General features: G+C 34.2%; 2 protein-coding genes across 2 annotated transcripts in view; one reads left to right on the top strand and one right to left on the bottom strand.

Annotated features, from left to right (window-relative positions):
* LOC149002249 (protein REBELOTE-like) overlaps positions 1–21,950 on the bottom strand; it is a gene marked incomplete in the record, with an annotated part of 144,148 nt that overhangs the window by 76,618 nt on the left and 45,580 nt on the right.
* LOC149002250 (annexin D4-like) lies at positions 16,863–18,438 on the top strand. Its single transcript, XM_089138516.1, has 5 exons — positions 16,863–16,971; positions 17,088–17,263; positions 17,352–17,573; positions 17,679–17,975; positions 18,075–18,438. The coding sequence occupies exons 1-5, from the start codon at positions 16,926–16,928 to the stop codon at positions 18,282–18,284; spliced, it is 951 nt and encodes a 316-aa protein (XP_088994642.1). The 5' UTR covers positions 16,863–16,925; the 3' UTR covers positions 18,285–18,438.

Below are 21,950 nucleotides of genomic sequence, written 5' to 3'. Positions count from 1 at the left end.
TAAAGAGAATAATTTGATACGACATCTAATGACAAAATTTGTAAATACTTCTATAAAACTGAGGGCAATACTGTTCCCCAAAATTTAAAAATTTCATTCCTTGTCCTTTGTTTTCCTATTCATAGGTTCTATTATGACAAGTGTAAAGGCATTAGTGTCTTTAGATTATAGACTATGTTTAAGAAAATTTAAAGTTCATTGTTTATAAATAGATGTCCATTGTTCTTAAGAAGATACCCTGGTTCTTAGAAAGTCTTTGAAGAATTATAAGCTACTACGAAATGTGTCTGCGTCCTTATAAGCTAAATGTGTCTATGTAAACTTTGTTTGCTATAAATAAAAGATCTTCTATGGTAATAACTCTCTCTTTATCCCCTTAATTTTCTTTAATCTTTTTGAAAACTTGAAAGCGAACCCTAGTATGATAAAGATACAGATCTATGGTCTATTTTTTCTTTTATTCTCTTTATTTCATAGGGGAAGGATATGATATGGCATGCCGACAATCGTGCCTCTATCATCTCTTAGGCATCTCTATAATTTTCTTTGCATCTCATGCATTATTAGAATCCATTTATAAATTCTTGGTTCATCTTGTAAGAATCCTAACATGCCACCAATCACGCTAAAAAATGTCTATGTGAGAGTGTTCATGTGAACCGAGAGTATTCTTCCCTCACATGTTCTCACCGTCACCACATGATTGATCAAATACAAAATTTGACCTGCTGTTTAATTTGAACCATCTAATATACAAAAATATTGGTCTACTATAAATATATTATATCGTTAATGACCAACAAATACAATCTGATGTTAATGCTTAGAATTTTATGCATTTTATTGTTCTAATTTTAATATATGTCTAATCAATGTATAAGACATTATTATTTTTTTAAATGGGTGCAAAAGGGAGTTTTCGATATAATATACATACAATATAGACAAATTATTTGTGATAGTTCATGATTTGTTTTCTAATATTCATGTCATGACAAAACACAATTAGAATTTCAATTGCACTCTAGTAGCCCCTACCAATATAATACATTTTAAAAGACAAAAACAAGTTCAATGACGGAAAATATGTATTATACCTTATTAATTAAAACCCAATTGTTTTCACCTAGAATAAAATATTAACATAAATAACATTTACATTAGAACCGAGTTTAGTATAATTTTATTCTTCCAGATCTAATTTTTTTGAGTAATACCAACAATTTCGGCAAAATTCGAATTGAAAAATAAGATTTTAAAAAAGTATAAAAAATGTATTACATTTTAGCAATGATTTATTTGTCAGTCTCTTTACAAGTTTGATTTTATATTCATTTGATTGATTGATTCATAAAAAATATAGATAATAGATACTGGATACATAGTTCATATCATTAGTGGTCGAGGCATCATCTTTATCAGTAATTAATATGGTGATATATTTCGATACATTGTGTCATGTGAAGAAAATTAATATGTTGATCTTGTCATTCAAATTTTCTTGAGAACCTTCAATTTTGAAATTTTATTTAGATGTTTCAAATTAGGATTATCGATCTATAAAAATTAAGTTTAGGTGCAAGAATGACTTGAATTTATTTCAAGTATTATTTGTAGTACGAGGCTAGTACACATATTTACACTCAGTTCAACTTGTTTTTTACTTTGATCATTAAAATGCACCAAGAACAATTTAATTGAAATTTTGATTGTAGAATGCCCTAGGTTAAGAGTAACGATTTGTGATCTTAAATTTATCACATTTAAAATATACCCTATTTTATTTAAAATTTGATTCTAAAATAACCTATTTAAATTGGATTAAATAAATAAGTCAAGAATTTTTTTTTTTTTTTGCTAAAACTTTAGTTTTATTAAAAGTTATATAGAAACTTACAATTGTACACAGGTTTAGAGGGACCTCAACACTCAATCCTCAAAGAATAGTTGCCCCCATTACACCCAATCCTCATAGGAACCTCAAGATAAACCTATGTGCACACATCATAATTTCAAAACCGAAATTGAGGGTGACCAGAAGCATCCCAATCTAATTCATTTTTAATCATTGCTGGCCAAGGAACAATAACATCAGATGCTTGGAGCCTTGTTGCCGACTCTGCAAAGAACGTAGATGCAATATTCGTCTCTTTGTAACAACGAAAGATTTTCCATTGTACTGTGTTCAAAAAACCCTTAAGACCCCTCCATCTTTGAAGCACACACCACCACGATCACAAAAATAAAGAGACGAATAATGGAATGATATGTTGTGTATGCATCTAAGAAATCTAACTATGCAAATCTCTATTTAGGCATACAAGCATTAAGATATATATATCAACCTTCCTCTGGGTAGATTTCATCACTCGTGATCCCTCACGGATTGGCTATCACTTTGGAATCTCAGGGCAAGGGGTACGGTCTGCATCATCCACCGTGGCTGGGGTATAGGTCTACACTCTCTCACCACAACCATTGGTTTGAGTATTGGCGCATGCCGGAGGTTCTAAACCTAATGTAAGGTGTATGATAACACACTACATGTGGCCCAGATACCTTTCCTTGTGCATAGTGACTTGTTGGTCCGATATCCTTCTCCAACTATGATTGTGAGTCCTCACAGATTGGTTATCTCTGTTGGACAACATTTTTTAACCCTATGGTCTTCCACGTATGCTAGGGCAGATGCTCTCATGACTTCTCACGACACCCATGCCGACTTTTGGACGCCCAAAAGCCCAAGCCTCAATATATACAAACCTACCATTGCATGATAAACAGTGAACTTGTTTCTCCTCACAAATTGGTTACCTCTGTTAGACACCCACAAGACCACGTCACTGCCATCACGGGTCACTCAACTCCAATACCCTTGCCGAAAGGGTAGTAACATATAATAGGTAACCTAACCATGCATATAGACATCTTAGTCATGAAAGACAACAACTAAGAAAAGTGCAGAAAACATCAATGACAATAGTCTAGACCACAATCCTCGATGTTCAAGGATAAGGGTACCAATTCAAGTATTCCCCCAGGTCAAAGTCATGCCAATTAGTATCTCACATCATATACTAAAATAAAGCACAATAATTATCATTCATGTTTCTCAATGAATAGTTAATCATTGCATAAACAATAGTTACAACTTAATAAAGAAATTTAGACATGCTTAAAATAATAAACCAATCAGCACACCAAAAATTAAGCAATACATGTAATTTTGTCCTTACTTGACTTAGTGAAAAAATACAAATAAATAATTAAGATCCTCAACCAAATATTTCGGTAGATCCCAATAAACCCTAAGTCATGTTCATAAAGTTACATTTTGGTTTAGGAATCAAATTGGGCAGGAACAACCTCAAAACAAGTTCTGTGAAACAACTGGTCGTTTGTGCTCGTTGCGTACTTACGTGAGCCGGTTGGTTCAAGTGACCTCCACAAGCAACCATCAGGTTTTCTGGTAGTTTCTCAAGTTTGAAATTCAGAATTTTGATCATCCATCTTTGATATATTTTTGGGATGATCCTAAGACTAAATCACATTCCTAGAACACCACACAAACCTCTCCAATCACGAGAAACAAAAGAACTAAATACAACATAGATTTAAACATTAATATCTCTCTCTGAAGGTAACCACCATTAAAATAGATATGAGATATATTCTCCCAACGATTGATCCGGAATAGAAGAGAATATTATTCTCCTTCTCCAATCATCTTCCAACAAAGATTTATAAGAAAACCACTCTCTTAAGAGAAGAAAATTAATAGAATAGGAGAGTAGTTAGCTTACCTTCTTCTAGGATCCAAAAGTTAACAAAGTCTCCACGATATTCTTTACTAAATGATGTCTTCCTCTCCAACATGTGTTCTCAAATGATGCATCCGTCCCCAACAATCTACAACATTAAAATAAGGATAAATATCACTTACCTCCCCTCTTAGTTGGACAAATAGCACTTACACCCCCTCTTAGTTGAATAATATCATTTACCTCCCCTCTTACCTAGCAAATATATCAAACACCTCCCGTCTATTAACTTTCTCGGTTAAATTTAATATTTACCGTTAAATATTTTTCTAAAACCCCAAACTACCCTTGACTTAAAATATATATTTTTTATATTTTAGACCCTAAATTACCGTAATCACCCTAAGAGTTGAAATACTAATTACCCTCAATTAAAATATTATTAAAAACCAAAACACGATGGTTAAAACCCCAAACTAGAACGTGTTTTTTTAATTGTTTGATGATTTTTTTAAAAAAAAAGCATATGTTGGGCTTTTAATAATTAAAGATAATTTGGGTTTTAACTATGGTGTTTTGATTTTTCACAATTATTTTAATTGAGGGTAATTTAGTATTTTAATTTCTAGGGTGATTATGGTAATTTAGGGTTTAAAATAAAAAAATATCTTTAGCCAAGGGTAGTTTGGGGTTTAAAAAAAAAATTAACGGTAAAAGTTAAATTTAACCGAGAAAGTTAACAGAGAGGAGGTGTTTGATATGTTTGCTAGGTAAGAGGGGAGGTAAGTGATATTATCCAACTAAGAGGGCGTGTAAGTGCTATTTGTCCAACTAAGAGGGAAGGTAAGTGATATTCCCTTAAAATAATGCAAAAATAGGGTTTAGGGTTCTTAAATAGGTGTCGGGGGGCAAAACAGGCAAAACAACCTATACTGTTCCAAGCGACGGCCTAGGGTGGTAGTTGCTTGGCCAATCAACTGCCTCAAGCAACCACCACTAGTACTTTCCAGTACTTGGGTGGCTTGCACTCCCGAATGATCCCTAATACTGCTGCAAACTTAAACATCATGTGGAAGACTCTTACCTTGCTCATGACAACCTTGCAAAGTTGACTCTTTTGCACTTGATATCCACTAGCCCAATCATCCGGGTTCCGACTGGTTCTTCTTTCGGTTCCTAATAAGGTAGGTTCTTCACCATCTTCATCTAGATCCTTGGGCTCTTGGGTCAAAACATTGGCTTCGATTCAGATGGCCCACAACTTCTTCCAACTAGAGGCTTGGGGTACTCGGACTTGCAATTCGGGTTTCGAGTTAAGACCATGGGGGTTATTACACAACTAGCTAGGTATATAAATTGGTTTTGGGGATTATTATATTTAAATTTGATTAATTTTCAAATGCGTTCATATTCTCCTAATACAAATCTGTAAATTTAGTGTAAATAGATAAGAAGGTTCTGAACCAAAATCAAAGCCCTCTTAAGCTTTCCTTTGCTGGATTTGGTCTTTGGTGCCTATATTCCCATTGTAGTTCAAACGTAAGCTTCTCTACGGGCCTGTTTGGTTACATGAATCCAGAGATTTGAAATCTCTGGATTCATGAATCTGAGAATTATACTCGTTTGGTTGTAAAAATCTCTAGATTCATGAAATCTAGAGATTCACATTTTTACACTAAAATTGTGAATCTGTAGATTTATAGGTATGGGGTGAAACCCGAGATTTCAAAAAAGTTATACATTTGCACATTCACAAAAATCACGTCGATCAAATATTTTTTTAGGATGAATCCAAAGATTTCATTCCACAACCAAACATCTAATTTTATAAATTATAACTCCATAGATTTGAAATCTCTAGATATGAAATCTCTAGATATTTGAAATCTCCAGACTCATGTGACCAAACAGGCCCTAATAGTCCCCCAACTCTCACTCCTTTGATGTGATTTGGAAAGCCAAATTATGTCTTAAGCTAGCTTCTGTTATACAAAGTCCCTTTCAGATTCCCCAAGGAACAAACACATTGTTATTTAGTAAGACGTTTATTTACACACACACACACATTTTAATGTATATATATTATGTCAATTCCTTGTGTATTTTAATGTATTTAGTTGTTTGTTAATATGAATTTTTATTGTTTTTGTACTTTGTAGATAGATTGGAGCATTGGGATCTAAAATTAAGAAAAAGAGTGGTTAGAGCCACAAAACCAAGTTTTTGGATCAAAGGAGGACTAAACCAAATCAAACAACTAGACTTAAAACTAGAGGATTTGATTGAGCGCCAATCTGGAGGATTTTCATAAAGAGTCTCCATTCATTGAACCTTCTTATTTGCAACTTATACCCTAATTAATGGTGGATGTAAATAAAAGATGGAGATTGTAAGATAATTATTTCTTTGTATTCACATAGAACCGACGATTTCCTTCTCTCTTGGGATTTAACACCTAAGGAAAAATGGAAACAACTAAATAGGCAAGGAGAAAGAATAGAAGTAGCTGAATTAGAAAGCAACTGAATTGGAATCAACTGCCTTGGCAAGGAGAAGAATAGAAATAACTGAATAGGCAAGGGAGAAGAATGAAAACATTATAATTGGAAAGCAACTGAATTGGAAACAACTATATTAGCAAGGAGGCAAAATTGGTAAAATCTATACGAAGGATGACAATTTAAGAGAATGAACATCACACATCACAACAAGAGGAGACAACTACTCTAAGGGAGGAAGAGAGGGCAAACAATTTTGTTTTTCACTTTTCATTTCTTGTTCTTCTTTTCTATGTCTAGCTAATTTCGTTCTTTTCAATCGAGATTAATTGAGGTTTTATTTCCAGCATTCTGAGACTCAGGGTAACTAATTCATTTATTAGATTCTTGATATTTATATATTGTCTATGCTTCATCATATTATTGTATTAACTGTTAGACAAGAAGGCTTATTGTTTGATGATTGATTTCAGCAATGAGTTAATTAGAATGATTATCTATTGATTGATCTATTTAAATGACAAATATCATCGAAAGATAATCAATCCCCTTGAGCATTTAATATGAAAGTATATATTCTAATTTAAATAAACAAGACATTTCGGATTTACTGGCTAGTGATTGGGTCTTTGGTACTTGATGCAATTGATAGACATAACTTATAGGACTGATATGAAAGTTGTTGAGAAGGTAGGAAAATATTGGTTGATGATTATAATCAATTGCACGAAAAACAAAAGAACTAAATACAACATAGATTTAAACATTAATGTCTCTCTCTAAAAGTAACCACCATTAAAATAGATATGAGATATATTCTCCCAACGATTTGATCCGGAACAGAAGAGAATATTATTCTCCTTCTCCAATCATCTTCCAACAAAGATTTATAAGAAAACCACTCTCTTAAGAGAAGAAAATTAATAGAATAGGAGAGTAGTTAGCTTACCTTCTTCTAGGATCCAAAAGTTAACAAAGTCTCCACGAGATTCTTTACTAAATGACGTCTTCCTCTCCAACATGTGTTCTTTGATGTTGCATTTGTCCCCAACAATCTACAACATTAAAATAAAGGTAAATATCACTTACCTCCCCTCTTAGTTGGACAAATAGCACTTACACCCCCTCTTAGTTGGATAATATCATTTACCTCCCCTCTTACCTAGCAAATATATCAAACACCTCCCCTATATTAACTTTCTCGGTTAAATTTAATATTTACCGTTAAATATTTTTCTAAAACCCCAAACTACACTTGACTTAAAATATATATATTTTTTATTTTAGACCCTAAATTACCGTAATCACCCTAATAGTTGAAATATTAATTACCCCCAATTAAAATAATTATTAAAATCCAAAACACGATAGTTAAAACCCCAAACTAGAACGTGTTAGTAGTACGTGTTTTTTTAATTGTTTGATGATTTAAAAAAAAAAAAAAAAGCGTACATTGGGCTTTTAATAATTAAAGATAATTAACTATGGTGTTTTGATTTTTCACAATTATTTTAATTGAGGGTAATTTAGTATTTTAATTTCTAGGGTGATTATGGTAATTTAGGGTTTAAAATAAAAAATATCTTTAGCCAAGGGTAGTTTGGGGTTTAAAAAAATATTTAACGATAAAAGTTAAATTTAACCAAGAAAGTTAACAGAGGGGAGGTGTTTGATATGTTTGCTAGGTAAGAGGGGAGGTAAGTGATATTTTCATTTGCCCACACTAGCCAGTCCATAAAAGAGTTCTAGTAACCATATATTACCCATATCAGACCAATAAGAAACCAAATCAAAGTGTAACACAATCAATGAAGCCCACCTTATGTGGAATATTCAATTAATATTCTAACATTCTCTCACTTGGGCTATATTGATTGTGACACAGTCAAGTAAAACAAAACATCTCATTTGTTTTAAGAAAACATTTGAAAAAGATACGTTGAAAACATTTTGACCTTTATGTGCACAACTTTATATTGGTCTGAGGATAATCCTAGAGCTCAATCCCTTCACGTAGAGCCTTAAGTACCGAATTATGGCAGTGACTGCATCTTTTATGCAACACCCATGGTCACAAATACTCTTAACTTTACTGAAAATGGATGCAATATGGTAGTGTGGCAACTAATGACACTTTATAGAAATCCTCATGTGTCATTCTGTGGTGTAAGTGTTGTTTGTCCAACTAAGAGGGAAGGTAAGTGATATTCCCTTAAAATAATGCAAAAATAGGGTTTAAGGTTCTTAAATAGGTGTCGGGGGGCAAAACAGGCAAAACAACCTATACTGTTCCAAGCGACGGCCTAGGGTGGCAGTTGCTTGGCCAATCAACTGCCTCAAGCAACCGCCACTAGTACTTTTCAGTACTTTTCAGTACTTGGGTGGCTTGCACTCCTGGATGATCCCTAATACTACTGCAAACTTAAACATCATGTGGAAGACTCTTAGCTTGCTCATGACAACCTTGCAAAGTTGACTCTTTTGCACTTGATATCCACTAGCCTAATCATCCGGGTTCGGACTGGTTCTTCTTTTGGTTTCTAATAAGGCAGGTTCTTCACCATCTTCATCTAGATCCATGGGCTCTTGGGTCAAAACATTGGCTTCAATTCAGATGGCCCACAACTTCTTCCAACTAGAGGCTTGGGTACTCGGACCTGCAATTCGGGTTTCGAGTTAAGACCATGGGGGTTATTACACAACTAGCTAGGTAAATAAATTGGTTTATGGGATTATTATATTTAAATTTGATTAATTTTCAAATGCGTTCATATTCTCCTAATACAAATCTGTAAATTTAGTGTAAATAAATAAGAAGGTTCTGAACCAAAATCAAAGCCCTCTTAAGCTTTCCTTTGCTAGATTTGGTCTTTGGTGCCTATATTCCCATTGTAGTTCAAACGTAAGCTTCTCTAATAGTCCCCCAAGTCTCACTCCTTTGATGTGATTTGGAAAGCCAAATTATGTCTTAAGCTAGCTTCTGTTATTCAAAGTTCCTTTCAGATTCCCCAAGGAACAAACACATTGTTATTTAGTAAGACGTTTAATTACATATATATATATATATATAAACATTGTTATTTAGTAAGACGTTTAATTACATATATATAATGTCAATTCCTTGTGTATTTTAATGTATTTAGTTGCTTGTTTATATGAATTTTTATTATTTTTGTACTTTGTAGATAGATTGGAGCATTGGGATCTAAAATTAAGAAAAAGAGTGGTTAGAGCCTTTGGATCAAAGGAGGACTAAACCAAATCAAACAACTACACTTAAAACTAGAGGATTTGATTGAGCGCCAATCTGGATGATTTTCATAAAGAGTCTACATTCAATGAACCTTCTTATTTGCAACTTATATCCCTAATTAATGTTGGATGTAAATAAAAGATGGAGATTGTGAGATAATTATTTCTTTGTACTCACATATAACTGACGATTTCCTTCTCACTTGGGATTTAATACCTTAGGAAAAATGGAAACAACTGAATAGGCAAGGAGAAATAATAGAAGTAGCTGAATTAGAAAGCAACTGAATTGGAATCAACTGCCTTGGCAAGGAGAAGAATAGAAATAACTGAATAGGCAAGGGAGAAGAATAAAAACATTTTAATTGGAAAGCAACTGAATTGGAAACAACTGTATTAGCAAGGAGGCAAAATTGGTAAAATCTATACGAAGGATGACAATTTAGGAGAATGAACATCACACATCACAACAAGAGGAGACAACTACTCTAAGGGAGGAAGAGAGGGCAAACAATTTGTTTTTCACTTTTCATTTCTTGTTCTTCTTTTCTATGTCTAGCTAATTTCGTTCTTTTCAATCGAGATTAATTGAGGTTTTATTTCCAGCATTCTGAGACTCAGGGTAACTAATTCCTTTATTAGATTCTTGATATTTATATATTGCCTATGCTTCATCATATTATTGGATTAACTGTTAGGCAAGAAGGCTTATTGTTTGATGATTGATTTCAGCAATTAGTCAATAAGAATGATTATCTATGGATTGATCTATTTAAATGACAAATATCATCGAAAGGTAATCAATACCCTAGAGCGTTTAATATGAAAGTATATATTCTAATTTAAATAAAGAAGACATTTCGGATTTACTAGCTAGTGATTGGGTCTTTGGTACTTAATGCAATTGATAGACATAACTTACAGGACTGATCTGAAAGTTATTGAGAAGGTAGGAAAATATTGGTAGATAGAAGACTGACTCTTGATGACTATAATCAATTTACGCGAAAATAAAAGTATTCATGTTAGGTTTTTTTATTAAAAATCTATATTAAGTTTCAAAATTAGTTTTTGCATTTCTTTTATTTAATTATTTTGTTAGTGTGTGGGACCCATGAGGTAAAGGTGGTAATGAAGCACTATGAGTAAAGGAGGCCTTTTATGACCTTGGTTATGAGGCTATTCATGACATTGGTCATGGGTCTTAAAGGTCTTGATCATGGTGGTGTGGTGGAGTTATTTGAAAGGTGGAATTTACTTGAATTATAACTCTTGACCATCAATTCTCATTTCAACTTCATGACCATTCATGGCCATGGGTTAAGGTTATTGAATGGATTAAATCCAATTCATTGCCTAAGAATCCTAAGGGGTGTAAGGTGAGGTTTGGGCCTATATAAACCCAACTTTTCCTTGCATGTGGTGTGCAATTGAGACACTCCTCACACTTGCATAATTTGTGTTACAAAGTTAATTTCTTTCTTTGAATTTGTCTATGTGTTGTGCTCTAGCTTTTGGCTCTTTGAAGGGACTAGAAGAACTACCTTATCTTCTAGTTGGAGGTTGCTTTATCTTGGAGGTGGTGGTGCGAAGAACCCTTGGTAGTAGGGTGCATCAATTACGTTAAAGACAGCACTCAAGGTGTGACTCAATCTCATCGATCGGTGGTTCGTTCGGTTGCAACTTCAAACTCTCCAGATTGGCTAAAGATCTTCATCTCTCAATTGTATTGCAATTTCATTTTTGTGTGTTTGAAGAATTTGTAATACAATTACCCCAACAATTCATCTATCTTTTGAGTCAATGATCAATTAAATGAATTAGGATTGAAATTACTTTTTGATTGGAAGTTTTACCATATTGGTTTTCTCTTGAATTTTTCTTGTTGGTTAAATTGCCCTTTGATTCATTCTTTGGTATCTCAATACAAAACACCCCATAATTTTCCTAAAGAATATATCTTCACCAATCTTTGTAGATTCAATCAGAGAAGGATTATTTTTGGTGGATTCGACACCCACCATTATCGGAGGGTTAAACTATTCTATTTGGTTTCATCATTGACCGTAGGAACGTTATGCATGTTACAGGAAAAAGACTTACTGAATATTGATGATTCAAACTCTTGTACAGGAAATTGTTATAACAGGTTCATGAGCTAGCTAGCATCAGAATTGCTAACTGCATTTTATCCACAATATAGACACATTAGTGTTCTAGTTTTGGTTCTAATCTTTCCTCCAAGCAAAGTAACTAAGAAATCCTTGTAGTCTCCTGATGTATCATCAAAGACTGCATTGTCAAGGTTGTGTTTGTAGGTGTTGAAGTACTCTGCTCTGATCTTCATCATATCTATTTCAGCCCGGCATACGATAGCTCTAGTTAATGAATCCTCATCAGTTCCAATTCCTTCAATCGATTTTCCCACCACCTACCAATAATTCATAACAAACTATTTAGAGAAGCTTAATAAATGGATAATCAAGGAATGTAAAGGAAATTAATTTTCATATGCTTGCCTCAGCAAAGTGTTTCTCAGGAGTGTCCATACACAAAATTGCCAATCTTAAAATGGACTTAAAATCACCAGTACCAGTGCTCTCTATATCCTGTTAATGAATGGATTTATAGAGCTGTTAGTGAAAATCTTAGAAGGCAACAGCAGATAAGATGGCTGTTGATACTGAATGGCATACCTGGAGAATGGAGCTCCCATAGTTTTGTTTGTAACATTCAAAGGTTGCTTTGAGTTGATACATATTTCTGGTACTGAGCATCAATAGCACTTCATCATGATAGAACTCATTCTGAATAGCAACATGAAGCACAGCAGAATCTGAATTTGCAAGATCTCTATCCACCAGTTTTCTGTCATACCTATAGGAACTCACTAAGAGCAGAAGTAACTGCAAGAGCCACATGAAATAACCCAGTTAGACTCATCAAGCTCAGCCAAAGTACTAGCAGAATATATTGAAACTGGATTGTTCAAAAGGGAACTTAAGTTAATCTAGGCAATATTATTCCATAGAACTTAGCTGGGAAGACCTGGAGTCTTTGTATAGCTTTGGGTTTCTGATGGGCTTGGATTACCTTTCTGAGAGGCAAGAAGGACACATTGGCTATGATGTCTTCTTCAATGGAGCAATCAAATAGGGAACAATATGCTTGCCTAACAGCCATCAAATGTTGTGGAGTTGATGCACAGGCAATCTCTATGATCACTTGGTGATGATGAACACCTTTCTCATTCTTCAAGCTTTTATTGGCCAATTTTGCATCCCTTTCAGAGGGATCCAGCATCCACAAAATCACTGCATTCTATTTGTAAGTATTACAATGTTTGTGTTAAATTCGAGCACAGGCAGCCAAGATGTCCTACTTTAAGTCGGTTTAATTACAAACAGAAGAAGAAGAACCCATTTGGGTTATCATCAGCAATTTGCCTACTGAAACAAACAGGAAAAAAGAACATAGTTTCCTCTGACGAACCTTAAAATCAGAATAAACCAAGTAGTCATGAGGGAGCTTGGAATTGAGAACATCGATGAGCGACTTCTTTTGAAGATGCTGATAAGTCTCTCTGATTTTGTTGCGCTGGTTGGCATTTCTGCAACCCAAGATCTTTATGATCTTCTTTGAATTTGTCCTAGACACTACATTTCATGGTTCAGGGTGGAAACAACAAACAGTCGATCGTTAACTCTAACAGAAACATGATTTGTACCCAGTAGAATAAAAGAAAGAGAACTGGAAAGGAGGAAAAGAGAAAATAAACCTCCAAAAGCTTCTTCAAGATCTTTGCAGTCTTTTTCTGGACTAGGAACTACTTCTGGTACTCTGATTGAGGCCATTATTTTGTTCTCCTTCATCCTCGGTTAAGAGATCCTTCTTCCTCGGTTAAGAGATCAGAGTTTGGTTGAAAATCAAACTATATGGAGGAACATTGAGAAAGAAGGGAGACATATTAGATTCTACTAAATTAATTCATAGAAGGAAAGCATAAAAAATATACCATTAATGTACTAAAGCTGTAATTCTTGGCATATTAATTAATATAGTTTTCCATTTCATTTTCATTACTCCATTTTAGCATATTTAAAGTATCCTACGAAAACCATACGATGTTAGCTGATAAGTGTGGATCCATATTGGATATAACCTTATGATACATATTGATATATATATTTTTTGGGTAATTTTCATCTGGACCCCTTGAGGTTTGGTCCAGGTCACTTTTAGTCCCCAAAAAAAAAAAATTCTCTTTGCATATGACTCCCCTGAGGTTTCTAAAAATGACTATTTAAGGACAAATCATAATTTGATGACCAAAATACCCTTATGGTGCAATGGTCAAGATTGTACCATTTATGTCATTTCGATCTAACAGTTTATATTAAAAAGACAAATTATAATTATAATTTTAACCTTTTTATTTTATATTGAAGGGTCTTAAGAATTCAAATTTACAAACTTAAAGGGGTAGGGACATCCCCGTATCCATAAAAATTCCCTGTCGCAGTCCATGACATAGTTAGGTCTGGATGGCTTGTGACAGGAAAGCTGTGAGAGAAATTTTAAAAATATGAAAATAATGGGTATAGAACATCTTTATTATATTGATGCTTATGGGTAAGAAATTCTCTCACTTCAATGTGAATGATTAGAGACAACCCTTTGACAAAAAAGGGGTAGGGACACTTTGATCCAAAAAATAAGCAATGCTCATTGTGTAAATAAAATATTAAGGTCATGAATCACAAGAAAGAAAGAGAATTAAGAAGGTTCAAAACTTTGGCTTTGAAACCTTCTTTACAACCTTCCTAACAAAAGTGATCTTTTTCCCATATGATGTGGACACAGGTCACACATTCTAAGATTATGTTTTAATTTTTATGAAGTACCACTGGTCCCATTAACCTTTTCTTTGAATCTAATTAAGAAATATTAACTATTTACACATAGTGGGCTACTACCTTATCTGCTAAGCTTCAAATGGCTTCATGTTTCACCCAAAAAAATAAAAATAAAAGAAAAAGGCTGCTAATGTGAACGTATTTATTTTATTCCTGAATTGCATCTATATCCTCCCGCGTTGTTACGGCTTGGTTTGAAAGATAAAAGACACCTGTCAGTAATTATCAACTAATCATTTGATGAACAGAAAAATCTGCTAATCAATATTTAATGAAGCCCATGCTTATCACGCGACCTGGATAAACAATCTCCTGAATTTTAAGTTAAAGATTAGAGAATTTATTTTGATACCAAGTAAATCGTTTCTGCACCTCAAAATAGAGACCTTTAATGAGTAAAACGTTATTTATTTATTTATTTTTTTCGGTACAAAGAAGGTGCTAAACAACCCAAAGGAACAAACAGAAAACTTAACTTAAACAAGACTCTCTATCCACCATGAGAATTCATTCTAATCCAGTTGGAGGATCTGAGAAGAAAGCCCATGGGTCTAAGAGACAAAATTGCACCCTAGACATCCAAACGTTATTTTATTTTTATAAAGCAAAGACATTCCAAACTTCCATATATAATCCAATCTCTAACTGAATCCCTCTCACATTGACTTTTTTTTTTTTTAATCAAGTATTTGGTAATCTCACAATCAAAAGAATAGTTCCGAAATTTTGAATAAAATAATAATAATCCATCATGGCGAGTTGTTGAAAAATATGTTTAATGAAGAAGGGCACATGAGGTCTTTTTATCCCATTATACATAAGGATATAATAATCTGTACAACTGTACCATTAACTATTCTAAACGAAAATAAAACTGTATGCTTTTTGAAAGATAAAGTGGAGTAGTAGTGTTTGAAAGTCATTGTTTTTTGGGTTTTCTGAAGTATTTGCTCTTTGAAACCTAAAGCTAAAATGTATTCTGAAAAGACATAATAAATACCACATTATTTTATTTCCAACAATTATGGACAAAAGGAAGGGAATCTATCCAACAACTTAGAAACTTATCTTATATCTTGGCACGTTGATGCATCTCTTTTGATCTCCATAATTATCATTCTTGACCTATGTGATTTGCTGCTTCCTTTGCTAACAGTCAGATATGTTCAATTTACACGATTCAAAACTACATTATATTACAAATAGAGATATAGGTTCTTTTTGGTATTAATTATCATTCTCAATTATGAAGTTTTTTTTTCATTATTTTAAGTTATTTAGCATTTATTATCAGTTTTATTTTTATTTAAAATAATAGAAAAACTTCTAAAATCCATAATGAACTTTTTGTCTGTTATGAATTATGGTGAGAATTTCATTCTTTTCATTTATGCACAAATTTACTTAAAATTCTATGATTAAGATGAGGGTAAAATAGTCAATACACAATTTTTTTTTATAGAAACCATACTTTTTTCCTCTTTTATCACTTGCTCACTATTATTTACTAATAATTTTTTATTGACACTAAACTTATTTTTCATTCCATAATTTATTTTTGATAAAATCACTAAACCATTTTTCATTATTGACCAATAATGAATTCTTGTATTTTTTTTCTTTTAAATAGACATAAGAATGAGAATTAATAAAAAAAGAGCCATAATCAATCATGTTATTATGACTATATGTAGTTTTATACAGCTATTTTTGTTAAAAAAAAAAATATATATATAAAACAAACTACAAAAGTAAAGTATTTAACGTCCAATCATTTCATGTTGAGAACTCCCTCCAAAAAAAAATCAATGATTAATTTATATGTGTAGGGGTTAGAGAATTGGCAAATTAAGCACGTGTAAAATAGAATAGTTGACTTGAAGTCTTCTATTTTAAATTTATTATGTAAAACGTGCATCATGCAAGTCCATAATGTCTAGGAATCGTTGGACATAAAAAGATGTGGAGACATGCATTTGTACGACGTGAAGGGTAAAAAATCAAGTGAAGGCCCACCACCAGTTGTGCATCTTTTCATTTAATCTCTTCTAAATGTGATGTGAATATACTTAATGATGAGTTCAAGTTTGAAATCCACATGGGAATAGGTGGGAATAAATTTAAAATCCATACAATAAAATAAAATACTAAGAGAAAAAAGATAGAAATTTATTTGTGACAGTTCAGACTACTGATGGAATAAGGTTGGATCAGAGAAATATAATGATTATAACAATAATTTGTAGAATAGCTCACATGTCATTCTGACCTAAAATTGCATGGACTGGGGTCTGAATTTTTTTTTGTTTGAAATGACCAAAACGTCCTTTCCACGATCACCCAACTTTACTTGGCATATCCCGAAAATACCCTTGAAGTTGAATATATAAGGATCATTCTAGATCACTTAGAATATACAAGCAGTACTGCTAGTACTAGAACTCCTTGTTGCTTCCCTTGCTAATTAACAGTTTAATCATCACTTCCTCAATTGTAGAATGGCTACTCCACAAGAGTTGGAGACTCTCACAAGATCTTTCTCAGGTAAGTTCCCCACCTTTCTGCACTTAATTTTTCTCCTTTTTTCTTATCTTTCTCTTCTTCAATTTGCATAACCATCTATTCTATTTTTCTGTTTCATTTTCATTTTCTGGGTATAGGATTTGGAGTTGATGAGAAGACAATCATAACCATCTTGGCAAAATGGAAGCATGAGGAAAGGAAATCCTTCAGGAAGAGGTCATGTCCTACCTTCTTCAATGAAGATGAGCGTCTCTTTGAAAAATGGAATGCTGAGCATTTTGCCTTCCTTGAGCGTGAATTCTCTCGTTTCAAGGTAAAAATTGATCTAATTTTTCTATAAACTTTCTGCAAATTCTACCTGGGTTGATTTTCCTTGTTCTTCTTTGCATTTGAATGGATAGAATGCTGTGGTTATGTGGACAAAACACCCTTGGGAAAGAGATGCTTGTATGGTGAAGGAGGCTTTGAAAGAGGGGACCCGATCATATTATGTTCTGGTTGAGATTGCTTGCACCAGATCAGCTGAAGAGCTGTTGGGGGCTAGGAAGGCTTACCATTCTCTATTTGAATGCTCCATTGAAGAAGATGTTGCTTCCCATGTCCAATCCGCCCATCACCGCAATGTGAGTACCCAATTCATCTTCTTTCTCAATTTTCCTTCTTTGAATTCCATATCAACTAGCCACTGGTGCTGCTATAACATGGGAATCTTCATGGTGGACTTGCAGTTCCTTGTAGCATTGTTGAGTGCCTACAGGTACGAGGGTTCGAAGGTGAATGATGAGATCGCCAAGAAAGAAGCCAAGTTCCTCTATAATGCCATTAAGAAAGACAACAACAAGAACCCAGTAGAGGATGACCAAGTTGTAATGATTCTAGCAACCAGCAGCAAATCCCATCTAAAATCCATCTGTAAACACTACAAGGAAATGTTTTCTAAGACAGTTGATGAGGATTTGGAGTCTGGATTATGCATAAAAGAAGCGGTTATGTGCCTTTGCACTCCTCAAGTATATTTTAGCAAGGTAATGAAGGATGAACACTCATCAACAAAAATACCATATTTTAATTTTCGGCTAGCTGATATTTAATATTTCTTCCTGACCTTTGTCATTCGGGTACAGATTTTGAATGCTTCACTGAAGAATGGTGCAGATGAGCATACAAAAGCTGCACTTACTCGAGTGGTTGTAACCCAAACTGATTCCAACATGAAAGGGATCAAAGAGCAGTTCCATAAGGACCATGGAGTTCCCCTTTCCCAGAAAATCAAAGAAACAACTCATGGGAACTACAAGGACTTCTTGCTTACCTTGATTGAAAGGGAAGAATGAATTCAATAAAATTAGATACACCAAACAGTTACAACACTGACCAGTCATTCCAGCTGTTGTGTTCTCTTTCAATTTCAGAACTAGTTAGCCAATCTCCCAATGTTACTGCCACGACAACTTTATTTCCATTTGTTTTGCCCTTTCCCACTTTCAACTTCACTTCCAATGTAGTGTTTTTATGAGTATCATATTTGCAGAAATAAAATGTTGTCATTTCAATTGAGATTCTCTCTCCCCCAAAAAAAATAAAAATAAAAATTTCCTTGGCATTCTAATGTTGATGTTCCCTGATTTGGGAATGTAAACAAATTCTAAGAAATCGGTGGAAATTTTCTTGAACTTTAATTTTTTGGTAGAAAACTTATTTATTGAGGAACAACCAGGGCTACAGGAATACAATCACTGAGTCAGGGGGTAGAAAGCAGTCAAACAATTGGGCCTCAACCAACTGGGCCTCCCTGGCTAAAACGTCCACTAAGGAATGGCGGGTCCTAATAAAAGGAAAATGACAATCCTCAAAATAAGAAAGAAAATGACAGATACCTCGAACATTGTATGCAATGCACACAAAGGTATGGTAGTTTTCCCAAGGCAGCAATGCACAAGCTCAAGATTATCAGGCTCAAAGATAACATGACCCCAATCTTCTTGGATTGCATACAACATCGCAGTCTGTAGGGCTAAATGAACACCAAACCAAACCATGTTGCATCCGAAACAGCCATGAGGATCTCACCTAGGTGATTACAGGCCACTAAACCCAGTCCACGACGAGCCCCATCGTCCATCAAAAGAAGCATCCAAGTTGATTTTCAACCAGCCCATTGGTGTGCCCTTCCATTGTTTATCTTCAATTTTTAGGTGATTATGACTCAACGGATGTCACGCCCCCATTTATCAGGGCTAGGTGGGGCCCATGACACCTAACCCTACTGGGAGACATGGCAATTGCTTTATCTTTTCCTAATCTTGGAAGTAAAGGAGACCCATATCATTGAGTAACAACAAAAACATTTATATTAAAAGAGAGGGCAGTTAAAACTTCAAATTATCTGATGGCAACTTCTACAGTATAGTTATACAAACTATAGTACGTCTTCAATATTACAGCATCAACTAAACACGCATAACACTTCTATTGTCTTATACAAACCTTCAAATTATAACCCTACTATTGGACTCTAATAGGAACTTGAGCTTTCAATCATTTTTTTGAACTGTAGTCTCCTTACTCTTGTCCTAAGTTTGCCAATCTATTTACAGTAAGAGAAAAAATGAGCTAAACTAACCTAGTGAATATTATAACACAATCATGCTATAGACATGAAATAACATGAGAATAAAAGTTATCATCATGCACAGTTAAAATAAAACATTTCCTTTATAGAGAATACACGTTATGAAAGATATTTGTAAGATAACTCTTTGTAGAAAATACATGTTATGGAAAAACATTATCTCTTTTAAAAATCCTTTCCATATTTTCATGTTTGTTTCTCTAGCATTATAGTCTTAAGCCAAGGCAAATCTAGAGGATGCATATTCCTCTTTGCTACCGAAGTGGCTTTTGTCTCTTGAAGTGGCTTCTGTCTCTAGGCACAAGGCCATGTACACATTGTAGAATACCATCATTCACACATATTTAATATTTCCAATTAAAAGTTTGTGTTCATCATTACTGTATTTTTTTAATCCAATTTAGTCTTGTATTTATTAAACTTTACATTTAATCCTTAAAATGTAAGAATACTAATAATTGCAAAACTAAAGGATTGTCAAATTATAGCCAAATCTTGAAATGCATGCAGATTTGCAAATCAAATATGTACAAAGTGTTTGAATCAAAATCGGACCATTGTATGCGAAGAATCAATCAGGTGCATAGTATGCGAATCAATCAGACGCATAGTATGCAAATAAATTAGAGGCATAGTATGGGAATTAATTAAACGCAAAGTATATGAGTTAATCAGAGGCATAATATGCAAATAAATCAAGCACACAATATGTAATTCAATCAGAGACATAGTGTGCAAATCAATCAAAGGCACCGTTTGCGAATCAAGTAGAGGTATAGTGTGCTAATAAATCAGGTGCACAATATACGAATCGATTAGAGACATAGTGTGCAAATCAATCAAAGGCACCATTTGCGAATCAAGTAGAGGTACAGCGTGCTAATAAATTAGGTGCACAATATACGGATCAATCAGAGACATAGTGTCACATCTCGCAAAATCCACCCGGGGGTACCCTATCTGGATTACTCGGGGGAGTGATCCACAACCCAAAAGATCAAGTTTAGGAACGATCATATCCACTTAGCACAATAACTTAATCAAAAGCAAGAACAAATCATAGTTTTCAAGTAATTTAATAATAAAAGTCAAGAAATGAATCTTAGAAGAATCACAAAGAATATCAGAGTGCGGAAAAGATACCAATAAAATAAATAATCAAAATGTGGAATGAGGCGGAAACCCACTCTACAATAATAGCGGGAGGTAGATCAAAATAAAGTACAAGTTACAACCAGTTCTCAAAAGAAGGGAAAGGAAAGGAAAATGTAAGCAATTAAGTTACAGTTTCTTCTAACTTATACAATGTTTCCTCAATAACATAATCATATGAAACTAGACAATGTCGAATCTGCAATGACAAATATCAGTCTCGTACTGATAGTCTTCACCAACGTAGTCACCATAATCAGTAGTGTATGAGTCATCAATTTGGTCTTCATAAGGTTGACCATCATAGTCAATAGTAGTAGTACCTGCAGGCTACAGATAAGTCTAACAAAAGATGTTGCAAAAAGGAGTGAGTTCAAAAGAACCCAGCAAGGCAATTATTCCATAATAACACAGATACATGATACAAAACATAGCAGATGCAATATGAAATGAGACAGATAATGCAAACTAACTCTATGTATGCTGGTCTCTATAGGCAGACATGCTTTAAGTCATAGCACCATACTTCTTTGGGTAGGTCTCAAATCACTCTTCCTTCAACCATCTCGGTATCTTGGGTTCTCCGGTGGTAATTGGGTCTTGCATCCCTCGGAACAATCCATGGCTGGGGTTTGAGTCACCGCTCTCTCACATCACCATTGGTATATAAGTATTGGCATATGTCAAGGTAAAGCCTAACCCAATGCAAGTCATCTACTTAGTCATATCATGTCAGATCCAGATACGTCCATTCCTCACCCCGGACGATCCTTACCAGTCCTTCACACTAGAGTCACGGTTATTACTCACCAGACTCACCAACCCTATTGGTCATCCACAAATAGTAGACGGGAAGCTCTCATGTCCTCTCACGGATATAATTCACCGGTTTCGAGCGCCCGTGAGCCCAAGTCTAGCTATTTGCAAGCCTACCAATAAATGGCCCCTTTCAGGTATCCGTAGCATGAGTATGTTCTGTCACGGGTTGGTTACCTGTCTTAAGCGCCCATCAAACCATACTACTACCATGGGTTGTTTAGTCTCAATGCCCTTCCGATTCGGGTCTAATACGACAGGGACATCTTAGCCAACACCACTAGACAAGTCCTATGTATGTCATTCAATAATTCGGGAAAGCGTCGATGGGCATCTTCGGAGAACATCCCATTCTTATTCCCTCCGATGTCTAAGGACAGAAATGTCAAAAGGACATTCC

This window comes from Hakea prostrata, chromosome 10, assembly GCF_041222555.1.
Source record: "Hakea prostrata isolate BN-2017 chromosome 10, UWA_Hpros_2, whole genome shotgun sequence".
Classification (NCBI taxonomy): domain Eukaryota; kingdom Viridiplantae; phylum Streptophyta; class Magnoliopsida; order Proteales; family Proteaceae; genus Hakea; species Hakea prostrata.
Note: the sequence above shows the minus strand (reverse complement) of the source record. Positions and strands in the feature narration are given on the sequence as shown.